The sequence below is a fragment of the Prionailurus viverrinus genome, chromosome D2 (assembly GCF_022837055.1).
Source record: "Prionailurus viverrinus isolate Anna chromosome D2, UM_Priviv_1.0, whole genome shotgun sequence".
Taxonomy (NCBI): Eukaryota; Metazoa; Chordata; class Mammalia; order Carnivora; family Felidae; genus Prionailurus; species Prionailurus viverrinus.
This window is the reverse complement of record NC_062571.1, coordinates 62,097,691-62,113,871: the sequence shown is the minus strand read 5'-3', so window position 1 is coordinate 62,113,871 and position 16,181 is coordinate 62,097,691. Positions and strand designations below refer to the sequence as shown.

Below are 16,181 nucleotides of genomic sequence, written 5' to 3'. Positions count from 1 at the left end.
CTATTCAGGGACTATATAGGTGGTAACACTTATAAATTACTATTTCACCAAAATGTTGAAATGATGGAACAGAAACCTATCAAATATGCAGATTGTGACTAAAATTGTTTAGACCTTCTAAATCCAAGAGAGAGTAAACAAGAGTTACTTCTAATACGAACAGAACATTGAGCTAGTTAACCATTAATCAAAATAAAATGCTTGGTGAACCCAGTCACTTGAGCCTGCTATGCTGATCTTCTTTAAACCAGTTATTCCCAAGTAGGAAACGTGTGCTCTGTTTATAGGTATGTGGCCTTCACTTAGGGTTATTTCTAGCAGGAGTGAATGATTACTACAGGACTGTTAAGTAATAAACTACCTTTAAAGTTATTTGTGGCATACCAAAATAAAAAAGGAAGACAATTCTGAAAGATTACAAAAATACAGATCATGTATTCTTACAAGAGATTTAAGTTAATTCAAAATCAGAAATCAGTAATTGTCTGGATAGATTCCATCACATAGAAATCCGAGTGCCTGTGGATTACTGTGGTTGAGTCAATGGTATATTGAACTCATGTCTTCTTTTATTTTGTCTTATAGCTACTCTTGTGTTCCTTCGTACACTGTTTGATCGTCAGATCTTATTTTTGTTTTATGAAACGAGACTTAGAAAATAAACATCACATTGATCACTAAAAATTCTTTATGTAGAGTAAGTGATGTTAGATTTTATCGTTAATCCTACCATAATTAATTCCATCTTAAAAGATAGGTTGTTATTTATTTAGGATATGAACTTAACCTTGCTATTAAATTGTTTCCAAATCAATTTTTAAACAGACTCTAATGCATCATATGGTATGTCCCTACCATTTATTTATTACCTATTGATGCTAAATTGAGCATCTATGTACTTGGCCTTAAGAGTACAAAGATGAGAGAGAAAATTTATGCCACCAAGGGACTTGGTTGTAGGGAAGATATACAAGAAAACAACTGAATGACAATAGGATATGATGAGTGTGACAAGAGTGCAAGAGTGAATGATTTAACTCTGGAGGAGTCAAAGAATGGACTTGAAGAATGTATAGGAATTTGCCAGACGAAGAAAAAAGACTTTCTGTCAAAGAAGAGCATGTGTGAACAAGTATGCTACTAGCTCATTCAGTGAAAAATCCTATCTTGGAATCTGTAGTGTGATCTTGCTTGTAAAAAAAAAAAAAGGGGGGGTGGTTTGGGGCCCCTCGGTGGCTCAGTCGGTTAAGCGTCCAACTTCAGCTCAGGTCATGATCTTAGGGTTCATGAATTCAAGCCCCATGTTGGTCTCTGTGCTGACAGCTCAGCCTGGAGCCTGCTTTCGATTCTGTGTCTCTGTCTCTCTCCGCCCCTCCCCTGCTTGCACACTGTCTCTCTCTCTCTGTCTCAAAAATAAACGTTGAAAATTTTTTTTATATGGGTTTAAAAAAAAAGATACAGGTTTTTCCTGCCTTCTTAGACTACCCTCACAGTCTGATTTCTGCTCTGAGGTTAGAAACATTACAGTTAACCTTTCTGCCTGAGACTTAGCTACTCCAGAGGTAGAGAGATTATACAGGAAAAGAGTTAATAAAGCAAACCTGAGGTTGCTCTCTTTAGAAGGGACTGCTTCTACAGTTGGCCCTTGCCTACCTAGCATTTTGGCTTGCAGAAAGTTCCCAGTAAGGGTGTTTCACCATGCCTACACCATACAATGGATCTGTGATGAATACCTGCTTTCCTTCTGGGAGTCTGGAGCTTAGTACTTGTTACAGGCAGAGAATGCCAACATGAACAGCCCTCAGTAAAAACCCTATACTCTGAACTTCAAATGGGCTTCCCTGGGCAGAAACATTGCACAAGTGGGCTGCATTTCCAGTGCTAGGAAAAGGAGTACTCTGGGTGTATCTTCTCCTGAACCGAGAGGGGGACCATAGGAAGCCTGTGTGTGGATTTGTCCAGACTCCACCTACATCTTTTTCCCTTGCTGATCTGGCCACATATCCTTGCTGTGTTGCTGAGTCCGTGAGTCCATCTACAAACTACCAAATATGTGGGTCATGTTTGTGGGAACCCAGAGATGTGACTCTGTTTGAATGAAGTAATTTGTGAAATGTTTACAGTCAGGTAACTTTTAAAAATCAGTATTGTAAAATCAGAAGCAATTTAAATGTTTATCAGGGAAATGGATTTATAGATTATGACATATTCAGGGGCACCTGGATGGCTCAGTTGATTGTCCAACTCTTGATTCCAGTACAGGTCATGATCCCAGGGTCATGGGATCGAGGTCCGCCTTGGGCTCCATGCTGAGCATGGAGCCTGTTTAAGATTCTCTCTTTCCCCTACTTGTGCTCTTTCTAAAATAAAAAATAAATATAAAAAGTTATGACATATTTATACAGTGGAACCCAATGTAGCTATTAGAGGTAACCTTGTACTTCAGAGATGTCTATGCGATATTAAGGTTTTTTGGGTTTTTAAAAAATTTTTTCTAATATTTATTTATTTTTGACAGGGAGAGAGACAAAGCATGAGCGGGGGAGGGGCAGAGAGAGAGGGAGACACAGAATAGGAAGCAGGCTCCAGGCTCTGAGCTGTCAGCACAGAGCCTGACACAGGGCTTGAACTCACAGACTGTGAGATCATGACCTGAGTCGAAGACAGACGCTCAACCGACTGAGCCACCCAGGCACCCCTAAGGCTTTTTGGTTTTTAAATAAGTTGTAGAACAGTTTACGTGGCTTGATCCCATTTTTTATTTTTTTATTTTTTTAATGTTTGTTTTTGAGAGAGACAGAACCCAAGCAAGGGAGGGGTAGGGGGAGAGGGAGACAGAATCCAAAGTAGGCTCCAGGCTCCAAGCTGTCTGCACAGAGCCTGATGCAGGGCTCGAACCCATGAGCTGTGAGATCATGACCTGAGCCAAAGTTGGACACTTAACCGACTGAGCTACGCAGGCGCTCTCATGATCCCATGTTTAAAAAACAAAACAAAAATCCCATATGTGCACATAGCATCTAGGGCCATCCACATCAAACTGTTAGTAACTGGCCAACTTCTGGGGGTTAAGATTAAGTTGAAAAGAAAAATACAGTAACCAGACCATAAATGTATACCATGGGGAGAAGCCCATGAAGAGTGATGGTCTCTGGATTGCTGAATACGTAACCAAAACATGATGATTGTTTCCAAATTCTTTAGTTTTTCATGGATCTGAGGTCTGTGCACAAAATATCCTATCATAGCTTTCAAATCATCTTGCAAACAAGGCTTGCTCTGCCAATGTTGAAACTAGTAGGTGTGAGACACAAAAGCTGGTACTAATTGGGGGCACCTCGCTGGCTCATTCATTGGAGCATGTGACCCTTGATCTCGGGGTTGTGGGTTCGAGCCCCACATTGGGTGTAGAGATTACTTTTTAAAAATCTTTTTTTTTTTTTCAAGTTGGTAGTAATTGGAGTTTGTGCCTTAAGATCTAGCATGTGCGTTGACAAACTGGCCCATAGGCTAGATCTAGCCTGCCATCTGTTTTTATAAATAAAATTTCATTGGAACGCAGCCATACTAAGGCTGTTTTCATGCTATTGTGGCAGATTTGAGAAGCTATGACAGAGATCCTAGGGCCTACAAAGCCTAATATATTTAGCGTCTACCCCTTTATAGAACAAGTTTGCTAACCCCTGATGTGCACTTTGGCTTTGGAGAAAGATAGACCTGGGGACAGACCTGGGTTTAGATCTGGACTTTACTAGTTACTAGCTTTGTGACTTTAGGAAAGTTAAATGTCTTTACCTCTTAGTATTTTTATCTGTAAATTGGGCATTATAATACCTAGCTCACAAGAATGTGAAGATTATATACATAGTATAACATATGGTATACATAGTGGCTTCTCAGTGAAATTCAATTGCTTTTATGATTCTTCCCCACCTATGCTGAAGCTTTCAAGGAGATTAGTAACGTTGGCATTGGACAGGAATTTTAGAGTAAACAGAATTTGAAAGTAGGAAGATCTGGTTAGAAGGGGATTTCAGCTTTAAGCCCAGGGGTAGCCGCTGAAAGGATGATAGGAACACTGAGAGGTATTATGAAGAAAGAAGCCGCAGGACTTTTTAACTGTTTGCGTATGAGAAGAAAGGGAAAGGAGAACTAAGAGTCAGAGGTGATATTCTATTCTGGGTTAGAGGACAAGAAGAACTGTCACACCATAAACTTAAACAGTGACGTTAGGAGATGTAGTCAATGAAGGGATCTATATGAATAAGACATCAAGAACCTGACCCCATTTTAAGGCAATGGGAAAGGAGCACTCCTTGAAAGACAAAGATTGAAGATTTGCATTTCTGTCTTAGCAAGTAAGTATACTGGAATCTTACTACCTTGTAGTATGTCACCGAATGTCATTCTTTCTAGAGCATTCACCGTAAAAGATTTATCTTAGAGCTTTGACTTCCCAAAGAACTAAAAAATCTTAAGATGTTCCATTTATAAAACAGCTCCCTTAGTGTGCACTTGATGTCACTGTTAGACTCTTCATTGTTGGAAAGTGAGATAGTCCTTGTAAGAGAATTATTCAAGTAACTAAAAGCCTTTTTAAGTATTATATACCCTTTTAACAATTTTATCATGGAACTTAAAAAAATGTACCTTCCCGTGCTGCCTTATGCTGAATATATCAAATGTGATTTTATTTATTCTCAGAGATTCAAGGGAACATTTTGAGTGCCTGCTGTACTATACTATTATCCTGCTATGTCTTCTAATACCCCTTCCATTTTACTTTATTTTTATAGCAATTTTTTAAATTTTTTTTTCAACGTTTTTTATTTATTTTTGGGACAGAGAGAGACAGAGCATGAACGGGGGAGGGGCAGAGAGAGAGGGAGACACAGAATCGGAAACAGGCTCCAGGCTCTGAGCCATCAGCCCAGAGCGCGACGCGGGGCTCGAACTCCCGGACTGCGAGATCGTGACCTGGCTGAAGTCGGACGCTTAACCGACTGCGCCACCCAGGCGCCCCTATAGCAAGTTTTTAAAATATGTCTTGAGAGTGTTTAATCTGTCTAAAATAAAATAGCAAAGTCTAGTTTGGAAATAATTGTGTAGGTTTTTCTTAATTTTTTTCATATGGTTTTTTGAAGCAGGAAAGCAATCTGATACTCTTATTTGCCCATAGGTAGATATCATCTGTGGCGATCACTTGTTGGAGCAGTATCAGACACTAAGGGAGATCCGACGTGCGATTGGTGATGCAGCAATGCAGGTGGGTCCTAGACTTTATCGTACTTCTGCCTGACAGGCACGTTGTTTAATGAAAGAAATGTTATCAACGGTTTTAATAAAGATTCCATAATTTTTTTTTTTAAGTTTATTTATTTTGAAAGAGAGAGTGCAGGAGGGGAAGGGGCAGAGAGAGAGAGCGAGAGACAGACCTGAGCCAAAATCAAGAGTCAGACGCTTGACCGACTGAGCCACTCAGACACCCCTCGGTTTGTTTGATTATAGCCATCCTATTGGGTGTGCAGTGGCATCTCGTAGTGGTTTTGATTTTATTTCCCTGATGACTAATCATGTTGAGGATCTTTTTGTGTGTTTACTGGCCATTTGTATATCGTTGGAGAAATTTCTATTTAGATCCTTTGCCCATTTTTAAAAATTGGGGATTTTTATTATTGAGTTATAAGAGTTTTTCATATCTTCTGTATACTCATCCACTATCAGATATCTGATTTGTAAAAATTTTCTCCCATTCAGTGGGTTGTCTTTTCATTTTCTTTGTGATGACCTTTGAAACACAAAGTTTTTATAATGAAGTGCATTTTATCTGGTTTTCCTTTTGCTCCTTCTGGTTTTGTTTTTTTTTGTTTGTTTGGTTTTTTTTTGTTTTTTTTTTTGGTTTTTTGTTTTTGAGTTTATTTATGTATTATTTATTTTGAGAGAGAGAGCGCACGCACGCACAAGTATATGTGAACAAGGGAGGAGCAGAGAGAGAGAAGAGAGAGAATCCCAAGCATGCTCTGTCCTGTCAGCACAGAGCCCGACACAGGGCTTGAACTCAGGAACCATGAGATCATGACCTGAGCTCAGATCAAGAGTCGGTCGTTTAACCAACTGAGCCACCCAGGCACCCCTTGTTCCTTCTGTATTTGGTGTCATATCTGAGAAACCATTTCCTAATCCAGGATCATAAATATTTATACCTATGTTTACCATAGATTAGTTTTGTTTATTCTGGAATGTCATGTAAGTGGAATCAAGTACTCTTTTGTGTCTGGCATCTTTCATCCCTCATGTTGAAATTTATCCATGTGGTTACATGTAGCAATAGTTTGTTTCTTTTCATTGCTGCATAGTATTTCATTGTATAACATGCCATATTTTATCCATTTTCCTATTCTTGGACACTTGGGTTATTTCCTCTTTTTGGCTAATGCAAATAAAGTAGCAGGGCACCTGGTAGCTCAGTTGGTTGAGCGTCCAACTTCAGCTCAGGTTATGATCTTGCAGTTTGTGAGTTCGAGCTCCACATCTGGCTCACTGCTGTCAATGCAGAGCCTGCTTTGGATATTGTGTCCCCCTGTCTCTTCCCTTCCCCTGCTTGTACTCTCTCAAAAATAAATAAAACATTTTAATAAAAAAATACAAATAAAGTAGCTATGAACACAAGTATACATTTTCTTCCTCCTCCTCCTCATCTTTTTTTTTTTTTTTAATTTTTTTTAACGTTTATTTATTTTTGAGACACAGAGAGACAGAGCATGAACGGGGGAGGGTTAGAGAGAGAGGGAGACACAGAATCAGAAGCAGGCTCCAGGCTCTGAGCCATCAGCCGAGAGCCGGACGCGGGGCTCGAACTCACGGATTGTGAGATCGTGACCTGGGCCAAAGTCGGACGCTTAACCGACTGAGCCACCCAGGCGCCCCTTCTCCTCATCTTTTTAAATCAGTTTTGCTTTCACTTACTTTGGACAACTAACTAGCAGTGGAATTGTTGGATCATAGGGAAGGTGTATGTTTTCTTCTATAGGAAACAAAGAATTGGTATATTTTGATATGATTTTTGTGGCTGTACTTTACCACCAACCTGTAAAGAACTATGGCCGAAATTTCTGCAGCCTAATGACTGGTCTATTATGGAGAATTTTATTTATTTTTTGCATGGTTTTCTTTTTACCAATTTGCTACAGATTTCCTTGCACCCACCACTCAGATTTAATGAGGGTTGGTAACACTTTATTCTTTCAGATAGGAAGATGTAAAATTCACATCACTTTAAAAAGAAATTTGAAACAAAGGAAAGTGTTAATACTCAATAAAACTGAGTACTGGTTACAAAGGTGTTATAATAATCTTTGTACTCCGAAAAAAAATTTTTTTAATGTTTATTTATTTGAGAGAGAGACAGAGAACACAAGCAGGGGAGGGGTAGAGAGAGAGGGGGTCAGAAGATCCAAAGCAGGCTCCATGCCAACAGGAGTGAGCCCAATGTGGGGCTCATACTCATAAACCGAGATCATGATCTGAGCTGAAGTGGATGCTCAGCCAACTGAGCCACCCAGCCACCTCTATACTTTGAAAATTTTTTAAACCTTTAGGAAAGTCATAGAAATAGCACAGTGAACATTCATCTATGCTTTACCTGGATTCACCAGTTTTTTGTTTTATTTTTTTTAAGTTTATTTTTATTTTATTTTTTATTTAAAAAATTTTTTTTTAACGTTTATTTATTTTTGAGACAGAGAGAGACAGAGCACGAACAGGGGAGGGGCAGAGAGAGAGGGAGACACAGAATCTGAAACAGGCTCCAGGCTCTGAGCTGTCAGCACAGAGCCCGACGCGGGGCTCGAACCCACGGACCGTGAGATCATGACCTGAGCCGAAGTCGGATGCTTAACCAACCAAGCCACCCAGGCGCCCCGATTCTTATTTTATTTTTTTAATGTTTATTATTTATTTTTGAGAGACAGAGAGAGTGTGAGCAGGGGCGGGGCAGAGAGAGAGGGAGACAAAGAATCCGAAGCAGGCTCCAGGCTCTGAGCTGTCAGCACAGAGCCTAACATGGGGCTCTAACTCAGGAACTGTGAGATCATGACCTGAGCTGGGGTTGGATGCTTAACCACATGAGCCACAGGTGCCCCTTAAGTTTATTTATTTTGAGAGCAAGTGAGCAGGGGAGGGGCAGAGAGAGAGAGAATTCCACGCAGGCTCTGCACTGTCAGCGCAGAGCCCAAAAAGGGGCTGAATCTCCCGAACCCTGAGATCATGACCTGAGCTAAAATCAAGAGTCGGACACTTAACTGACTGAGCCACCCAGGCACCCCTGGATTCATCAGTTTTAACAGGACTCCATTGGAGAAATAGAACCCAAATGAATATTACAGAATTATACCTTAAACAACTGCAGGGGCTGGTGAAGAAGTGTATTGAAAGATAGTGCCTATGGACCAGTAGTCATTGTAAATCAAGAGGGCAGCAATTGGAAGAAAAGACCGTCATGAGTGGGGAATAGTGAGAATAAATTGGAACCTGTAGGGAGAAACTGGAGTGTGTGTCTCATCAGTTCCATCTTCAGTGACATGGGTGATCTGTAGACAAAGCTGGTGGTCTTTGGCCCAGAACTCAGAGAAGCTGAAGGTGGAGCTCTTGTGGGAGCAAGAGGAATTAGTGGCAGGCCTGGCTGCCTTCCTGTCCCTACAACGTGAGCCAGCATACCAGCAACAATGTGTATAAGCTGAACGAGCATCGGGTGCTCTATGACGACCTGAGCATAATGGCTTCTGCCTCCTTCCACTTGGCACATCTTATCTTACACAAATCTCTATTGGCTAACCTAACAGGGGAGGGATTTGGGGAAATATAGTTCCAGTTTGGCCAAGTTGACCTAGCAAAATGCAAAAGACTCACAATCTAAGTGTTGGTGTGGGTGTGGAGCAACTAGAATTTACGTGCGTGGTTAGTGGGGGTGTGAACTGGTTCAGCCACTTTGGCGTTCTTTTGGTGGTACCTACTAAAGCCACGGATGTACACCCTATTCCCCAGCAATTCCATTCCCGAGTATAGACTCAATAGAAATGAATATTATGTCTACCACAAGACATGTACAAGGTAGTTGATAATAGTTTGATCATGATAGCCACAAACTGGAAGCAACCCATATGCCCAACAAAAAATGAGTAAAAAATTGTGACATATACATACAATTAAATACAACTACCATATCCATCAACATGGATGAATCTCACAGACATGATAGTGAGCGAACTAAGTAGGGCCCAAAAGAATATACAGCTGATCAATGCAGATTTGCTTACTCACTAATATTTTATTGTAACCTCCAAATTAATACTAATTGTCATTTCATGGTCATTCACAGTTTTTCATAACTTTTTAAATGGCATTTGGATTTCTTTTTTTTTTTTTTTTGAGAGAGAGAGAGAAAGCATGCTTGAGCAGAGGGCAGGCAGAGAGAGAGAGAGGGATAAAGAGAATCCCAAGCAGGCCCCACACTCAGCGCAGAGCCTGATGTAGGGCTCGATCCCACAACCATGGGATCACGACTCTAAGCTGAAATCAAGAGTCAGACACTCAACTGACTGAGCCACCCAGGTGCCCCGGTATTTGGATTTTTTAAAGAAATTACAAATTTTGTAATTTTGCTAATGAAACTTATATGTAATTGAGTATTAGAAAGATGCTCCAAGGTTAACTGTTTTTTACTGCAATATTATAGGTTGTAATTATCTTTTAGTTTTATAGATATATTTAGTTGTGATAACAGTTTGTCAGAGTAACAAAAGTAATTAGCATACCATGATTGGGGACCATTCCTTTTTTTTAATGGCTGTCATTATTAACTTGGATTTTATATATGATTTACAAAGAAGAAAGAGGACTTTGTCACCTTTCTGTTTCTTTGAAAAACGTAGCTGGCTTTTCCTTGAGCAAGAAAAAGGACATGAAGTTGCATGAAATGTAATTATTTTTGCAACATAGCCAGCTTAGTGATAGAATGAAATGGTGTTAGGACTTAGTCTTGAAGTTATTTGGGTTGAAAAGTGAAAAGAAAAAGGGAAATCCATTGATAAGCCTGCCAGACTAATTAAGGAAAAACACATAGATGATGTGAAATTGCTTAGAGTTCAGAAAAAGACAATACCACTAATAATTAACATTTCTTGAGCTAAGTAATCTCTATACCCATCGTGGGGCTCAAACCCACAACCCTGGGATCAAGAGTCACACTCCACTGACTGAGCCAACCAGGTGCCCCAGAACATGTGTTATCTTGTGTAAGCCTCACAACAACCTTAAAAGATAACAATTAATGGGGTGCTTGGGTGGCTCAGTTAGTTAGATGTCCAACTCTTGATTTTAGCTTAGGTCATGATCTCACAGTTCCATGGGATCAAGCCTGGCGTAGGCTTCTGTGCTGATAGCAGAGCCTGCTTGGGATTCTCTCCTCTCTGTGCCCCTCTCCTGCTCATGCTTACTCTTTATCTCTCTCTCTCTGTCTCTCTCTGTCTCTCTCTGTCTCTCTCTCTCTCTGTCTCTCAAAATAAATAAGTAAACTTTAAAAAAGATAACAATTACTATCTCCTTTTATCTTTTTTAAAATGTTATTTTGAGATACTTTAAGACTTAGAGAAAAGTTACAAAATAGTATGAAAGTTCCTATGTAGATCTCACCCAGCATCCTTTAGTGTTAACATCTTCCATGACCACAGTACAATCATCAAAACTAAGATATTGACATTGTTACAATACTGTTAACAAAACTGCAGACATTGGATTTTGCTACTTTTCCCATGGTTGTCCTTTCTCTGTCCTAGGATCCACATTGTATTTAGTCATCATGTCTCCTTGTCTTCTCCCAGTTCTCCAGTTCTTCCTTGTTTTCATGACTTTGATACTTTTGAAGAGTATTGGTCAGTGATTTTATAAACTGTCCTTCATTTGGGTTTGTCAGATGTTTTCTCATGACTAGATTGAGGTTATGCGTTTTTGGCACATCACATACAAGTGATGTGCCATTCTCAGAGTATCATCAGGAGATATTTAATACTGGTAGGTTTTTCTCTTTGGAATTGATAATGTGGGGGGAGATACTTTGAAACTATGCAGTTATCCTGTTTCTCTTCAAATTTGGCCCTCTATTCTAACATCCATTGGTGGATCTTATAATTTAGAAAATTGATGTACAGAGGTTGCATACCTTGTCCAGGATCACTTGGCTAGTTAGTCATAGAATCAACAGTCAACTGTTGAAAATTTGAACTTAAATTAAGCTCAGGCTCTTAACAGAAGGGTAACCAAATACTTTTTCAGGTGATTATTCAAAATGTTAAACTTCAAAAATCTTAGAAAATGATTATCTTTTAAAAAATTAAGCTTACTTGATTAGAAATGTAAGAAACTAGGAGTAAAATCCCAGTGGAGTAGGTAGAAAATATTACTTCAAAAAATATTTACTGGAGCACCTGGCTGCCTCAGTTGGTTAAGTGGCCAACTCTTGATCTCAGCTCAGGTCATGATCTCACAGGTCATGGGATCAAGCCCTGGTTAAGGCTCTGCACTGACAGTGTGGAGCCTGCTTGGGATTCTCTCTCCTTCTCTCTCTGCCCCTCCCCTACGTGTGGGTACTGTCTCTTAAAGAAATATTTTTTAAAACATACAGTAAAGCCTTAGTTTGCGCGCATAGTTCATTTCGGAAACATCCTTGTAATCCAAAGCACTTGTATAAAACGAATTTCCCCATAAGAAATAATGGAAACTCAGATGATTCATTCCACAACCCCAAAATATTCATACAGAATGATTATAATTCTGTAATATAATATAAAATAATAAGGAAAACATAAAATATAAAGAAAAATAAATTAACCTGTACTTACCTTTGAAAACCTTTGTGGCTTGTGTGAGGGAGAGGAGAGAGGAGGGTTATTATGTAGGAAGACTTTCACTATCACTAATGGAACCACTGCTATCTTTTGGCTCAATGGAATCTTTTTCTGCATGGGGGCCATCGTATATACTCACACAGATGTTGCCTATAGTACAGTATTAATGAACTCTTGTCATATACTGTATTTAATGTAACTGGCAATAAGGCAGCAGACGAAAGGGTCTATATCTGCAGTCAGCCTGACCTAGAATGAAGCAAAGCATTCCTAAGCTTACTCTTGTATGGACAAGCAAAGGACTGTCCATAGGTGCTTTGAAGTGACAAAAAATACACTAGTGCCAGTTGTGTGGGTACCTTCCAGTGTTCTGAAAAATCACTGATTTCTGCCAAACACCGTGGCCTAAGATCCGAGCATGGGAGATGATCACCCACAATCCCCCATAGAGAGAGAGAGAGAGAGAGAGAGAGTAGAACCATTGGCTCAGTTGTGATCTTGTGATGTTCAGCATCATGTACTACTCATATTGCAAGATACCACTCGTTTATCAAGTTAAAATTTATTAGAAATGTTTGCTTATCTTGCAGAACACTCACAAAACAAGTTACTCACAATCCAAGGTTTTATTATATTTACAGAGCACTATTCTAGACACGTAGGGAGATTCAGAGATGAGCAAGTCCCTGAACTTAACCTATAATACAATTAAAGTCCTCATTGACAACAATGTAAGATTCATTGACTCTCAGGACCTCTCAGCTAAATGAATAATATACCTTCTGTGGCAAAGGGGAGGAGAATGGTAGGAGCTGAGATCTGGGCAGTCAGAATAAAACCATGTGCAGGACTTTATAGGCCATAGTATGAACTTTGGATTTTAATTGGGAAATTAATATGGGAAATTATTTTTGGAGAGATTTAAGCCAAGGACAGAAGTGACCTACTCTGACTTAAATTTTAGAAGACTCATTCTGTTTGGATAGTTCAAGAAGACCATGGATAGAGACATCTCTAACTACAAAATACAAATAATATTTATATCTATGTATATAGAATATAAATATAATAGACATAGAGACTTGAATTATAATTATTTCATTTCATAAAATGTGATTTTATACATACATTGAAGTTGTTTTGAGGTTTTAAAACCACTTGTAAGCTATTTTCAGTTTGACATCTCAGCATGTCATATTTTGCAAATGATGCTTTCATTTCTGAAACATGAATAACTACATGCAAAAAATTAACATGTAAAATGTAATTTGTATTCTTGTAAGAACATTGATAGAATCTGTTTGTGTTATAATATAAATTCATTTACTTAGATTAGGCTAATTAGTCTAGAATAGATCTGATGGTCCATGGGCCAAATATAGTATGAAATTGTGTTTTACATGGCTGTGTTGTAAATATTTTTGAGTTTAAATTCCTGTAGCTACACATCTGCTCTCTGGTTTACCAGTGGTCTCCACTTTCCCTATGGACTCACATGCCTAAGTCACATATTCATCTATGTTACTTTCCTGGCCCTTGTAGGTAGGCCTTTGAATTTGTGAACCCTTTCCTAGAATTCTGGTGAGCTTTCACTAGAGTTGCCAGGAACAGAATCCAGATTGCAGTGAATTGTGTAATAAATGAGAGATGAGGAAGTAGAGCCGTGGAAAAGCTTAACAAAGAAGAGAGAAATAGCTAGAATGTGATTGGAAATGCAAGGCGTGCATGTCACCATTCCCCCTCTGTGTCGCTCAGGGTCAGCCCATTGCTCATGGCATACTCCCCAACAAGTTACTTTTTAGCTAATTTTCCAGTTCATAGTAGGTTAGAAATAGCACTTTAGGGGCGCCTGGGTGGCTCAATTGGTTGAGTGTCCTGACTGCTAGCTCGGGTCACTGTCTCAGGTCATGATCTCTCTGCTGTCAGCGCAAAGCCCGCCTGGGATCCTCTGTCTTCCTCTCTGCCCCCTCCCCTGCTTGCACTCTCTCTCTCTCTCTCTCTCTCTCCCTCTCTCTCTCTCTCTCTCTCTCTCTCTCCCTCTCTCTGTCTTCTCTCTCGCTCTCTCTCGCTCTCTCTCTCTCAAAAATAAATTAACATTAAGGAAAGAAAGAAATAGCACCTTTAAAAGGTGGATTGCTTCCTGGATGCAGACTTGGTGAGAACACAAAGGATTAAGACCTGATTATCAAAAGACGAGACAGAAACCCAAAAGAGCAGATGAAAAGATTCAGAAACACAGTACCTGGAGTCATTTAGAGTAGGGTTAAGTTGCCCAGAGACCGAAGACATCACTGTGTTACAGAACAGTGTATTCAGTGTTCATAATGATGACGCTAGACATCAAAGAAAGGTTAAACTGTGTTGTGAACAGTCTTTTAGGCACAGTTAAAATGTATAATGTATTAAACGGGTAAGAGTTCCACAGTTTTCTTAACAGTGAATGGTAGTGAGCTGCATTTATGTGGAAATAAATGTTTAATTTCTTCACAGATCCATGGTGTTTTATGATAATTGAGTCTTTTTTCAGGAAAGTAGTCCACGCAGAAGGAAAGGTGTATCTCTTTGAGTTCTTTTCAGAGAACTGTTTAGCCACAAACATCCCTGGCTAATTGTGGAGTTTCAGAATTACCTTTGAGAGTCATTTAAAAAGGCACAGTGGCAGGGAATATTTGGTGATAAGGTGAATGAATAAGTAAGTCTATTTACTTGGACCCTTTATTTTCTTTAAATCAAAGAATTTCACATTAGTGTTGGGCTATGAAAAATAAACCGTATCTGACTTGACTTGATTGTTTGCATAACCGGTTTTCAAATAACTGCAAAACACTTTTTTTTCTTTTCAGGATGGTCTGCTGGTCCTCCATTATGGTCTTGTGGTTTCTCCTCTGAAAATTACTTGAAGATTCTAGCAGCATTAGGAGGAGGGAAACGAAATAATGAGGCTTCTGCAGGATTGCATTTCACCAAAGATTTCCACACAACATGTAATAGCTACCATTTTGTGCTGCTGGAGACATAACTTATCTATTTTCAGCACGTAGATTCATAACATTTATAAGTACAACTTGGAATGACGGAATGCATCTGTTTTACTAGAAACTATATATAAAAAGCATCCATAGCTCAGGGGGAAATTTTCAGAGCATTAAATTTTTAAATTCCTTGTGATCTCAAATACTTTGACATTGATTTTGCTTCCTAATCTTTGAGGTAAATCGGTTACTATTTTCTTCTTTGTTGAGCCATATCCCTTTCCCGTTGGCAGTTAGGATTCTGCTCTCTGGAATGGTATCCGTTGGGCAGTCATACTTTTGGAAAAGAAGGATGCTTTTGAACTGAAGATTCAAAGCCAGGCTTTGTTAAACTACAGAGTGTACCTCTTGGACAAAGACCAAAACTACTGGCCACTTTTGTATGTTGCCATCATATTTGGAACACGTGTCTTTCTTTTACCAGCAATACTACTACAGAGATGATATATACTTCTAAAAGGGATGAATTATCATTCTGTGTGAAGAGACTGTCTCCTGCAGGGTTTATGGCCTGTACTGTAAGCCTTCAGTGTAATAAAGACTCCTTTAACATATCTTAACAACAAGGGATGCCTCTTTGAAACATTCTCTTTATTATTTGAATGTTAGTTTGATTAGCATTCACTTTGAGTATGTAGTTTGGTTGTCAGTACCTTATAACACCACTGCTTCTCAAAGTAATAAATAAACAAGTGAATTTGCAAGTTTACAGAATACTTACTCACTGTTCCTCAGTAAGTCAGTTTAATGTTCATTGTCCCATTACTTTGTCACTGGGATAAAGAATACGGGTGTTTAAGAGTTCGCTCACGTGCAAAGATTTCAGTTTTAAATGTTATTTTGCCTAAAATTAGCATTGTGATACTTTCTAAAACAATATTTTGTAAACCCTATTTCACTGCAAAATTTCCAAGTCTGCGTATAGAAACAATTACAAATGAATGAGGTTTGGCGATTGTTTTGTAAAGAATTTGTGAATTGTGTATAAATCTCTTCTAACATTTAATAAAAATTTTTAATAAAAATTTATTTTAACCTATTTTGAAGTGTTCATATTTATTGTGGATTGAAACAAAAATAACCAAAATTCCTTACGAGATAAGGTATCCAAATTAGTTAAAATACCATCAAATAGTTATTTTATAAACATCTTCACTGATTTTACTAGATGCTGTTATTTGACAGTGGACAGAATAGCAACTATGGAATTCATTGCCTCTTAAATGTTTCTTACCCAAATTACATGCTA

The 16,181-nt window shown here is 38.8% G+C and overlaps 1 protein-coding gene across 2 annotated transcripts in view; it reads left to right on the top strand.

The window, feature by feature from the left end:
- Positions 1-15,971, top strand: part of PCGF6 (polycomb group ring finger 6) — a 34,599-nt gene extending 18,628 nt beyond the window's left edge. Inside the window, exons 9-10 of one of the 2 annotated variants that reach the window (XM_047826425.1) lie at positions 5,184-5,266; positions 14,744-15,971. In XM_047826425.1, the coding sequence (XP_047682381.1) occupies positions 5,184-5,228 (45 nt within the window). In that variant the 3' untranslated portion in view covers positions 5,229-5,266; positions 14,744-15,971. Of the gene's footprint in view, positions 1-5,179; positions 5,267-14,743 lie in introns of both variants that reach the window. The other variant, XM_047826424.1, reaches the window with a different exon arrangement.
- The last annotated feature ends 210 nt before the right edge of the window (positions 15,972-16,181 follow it).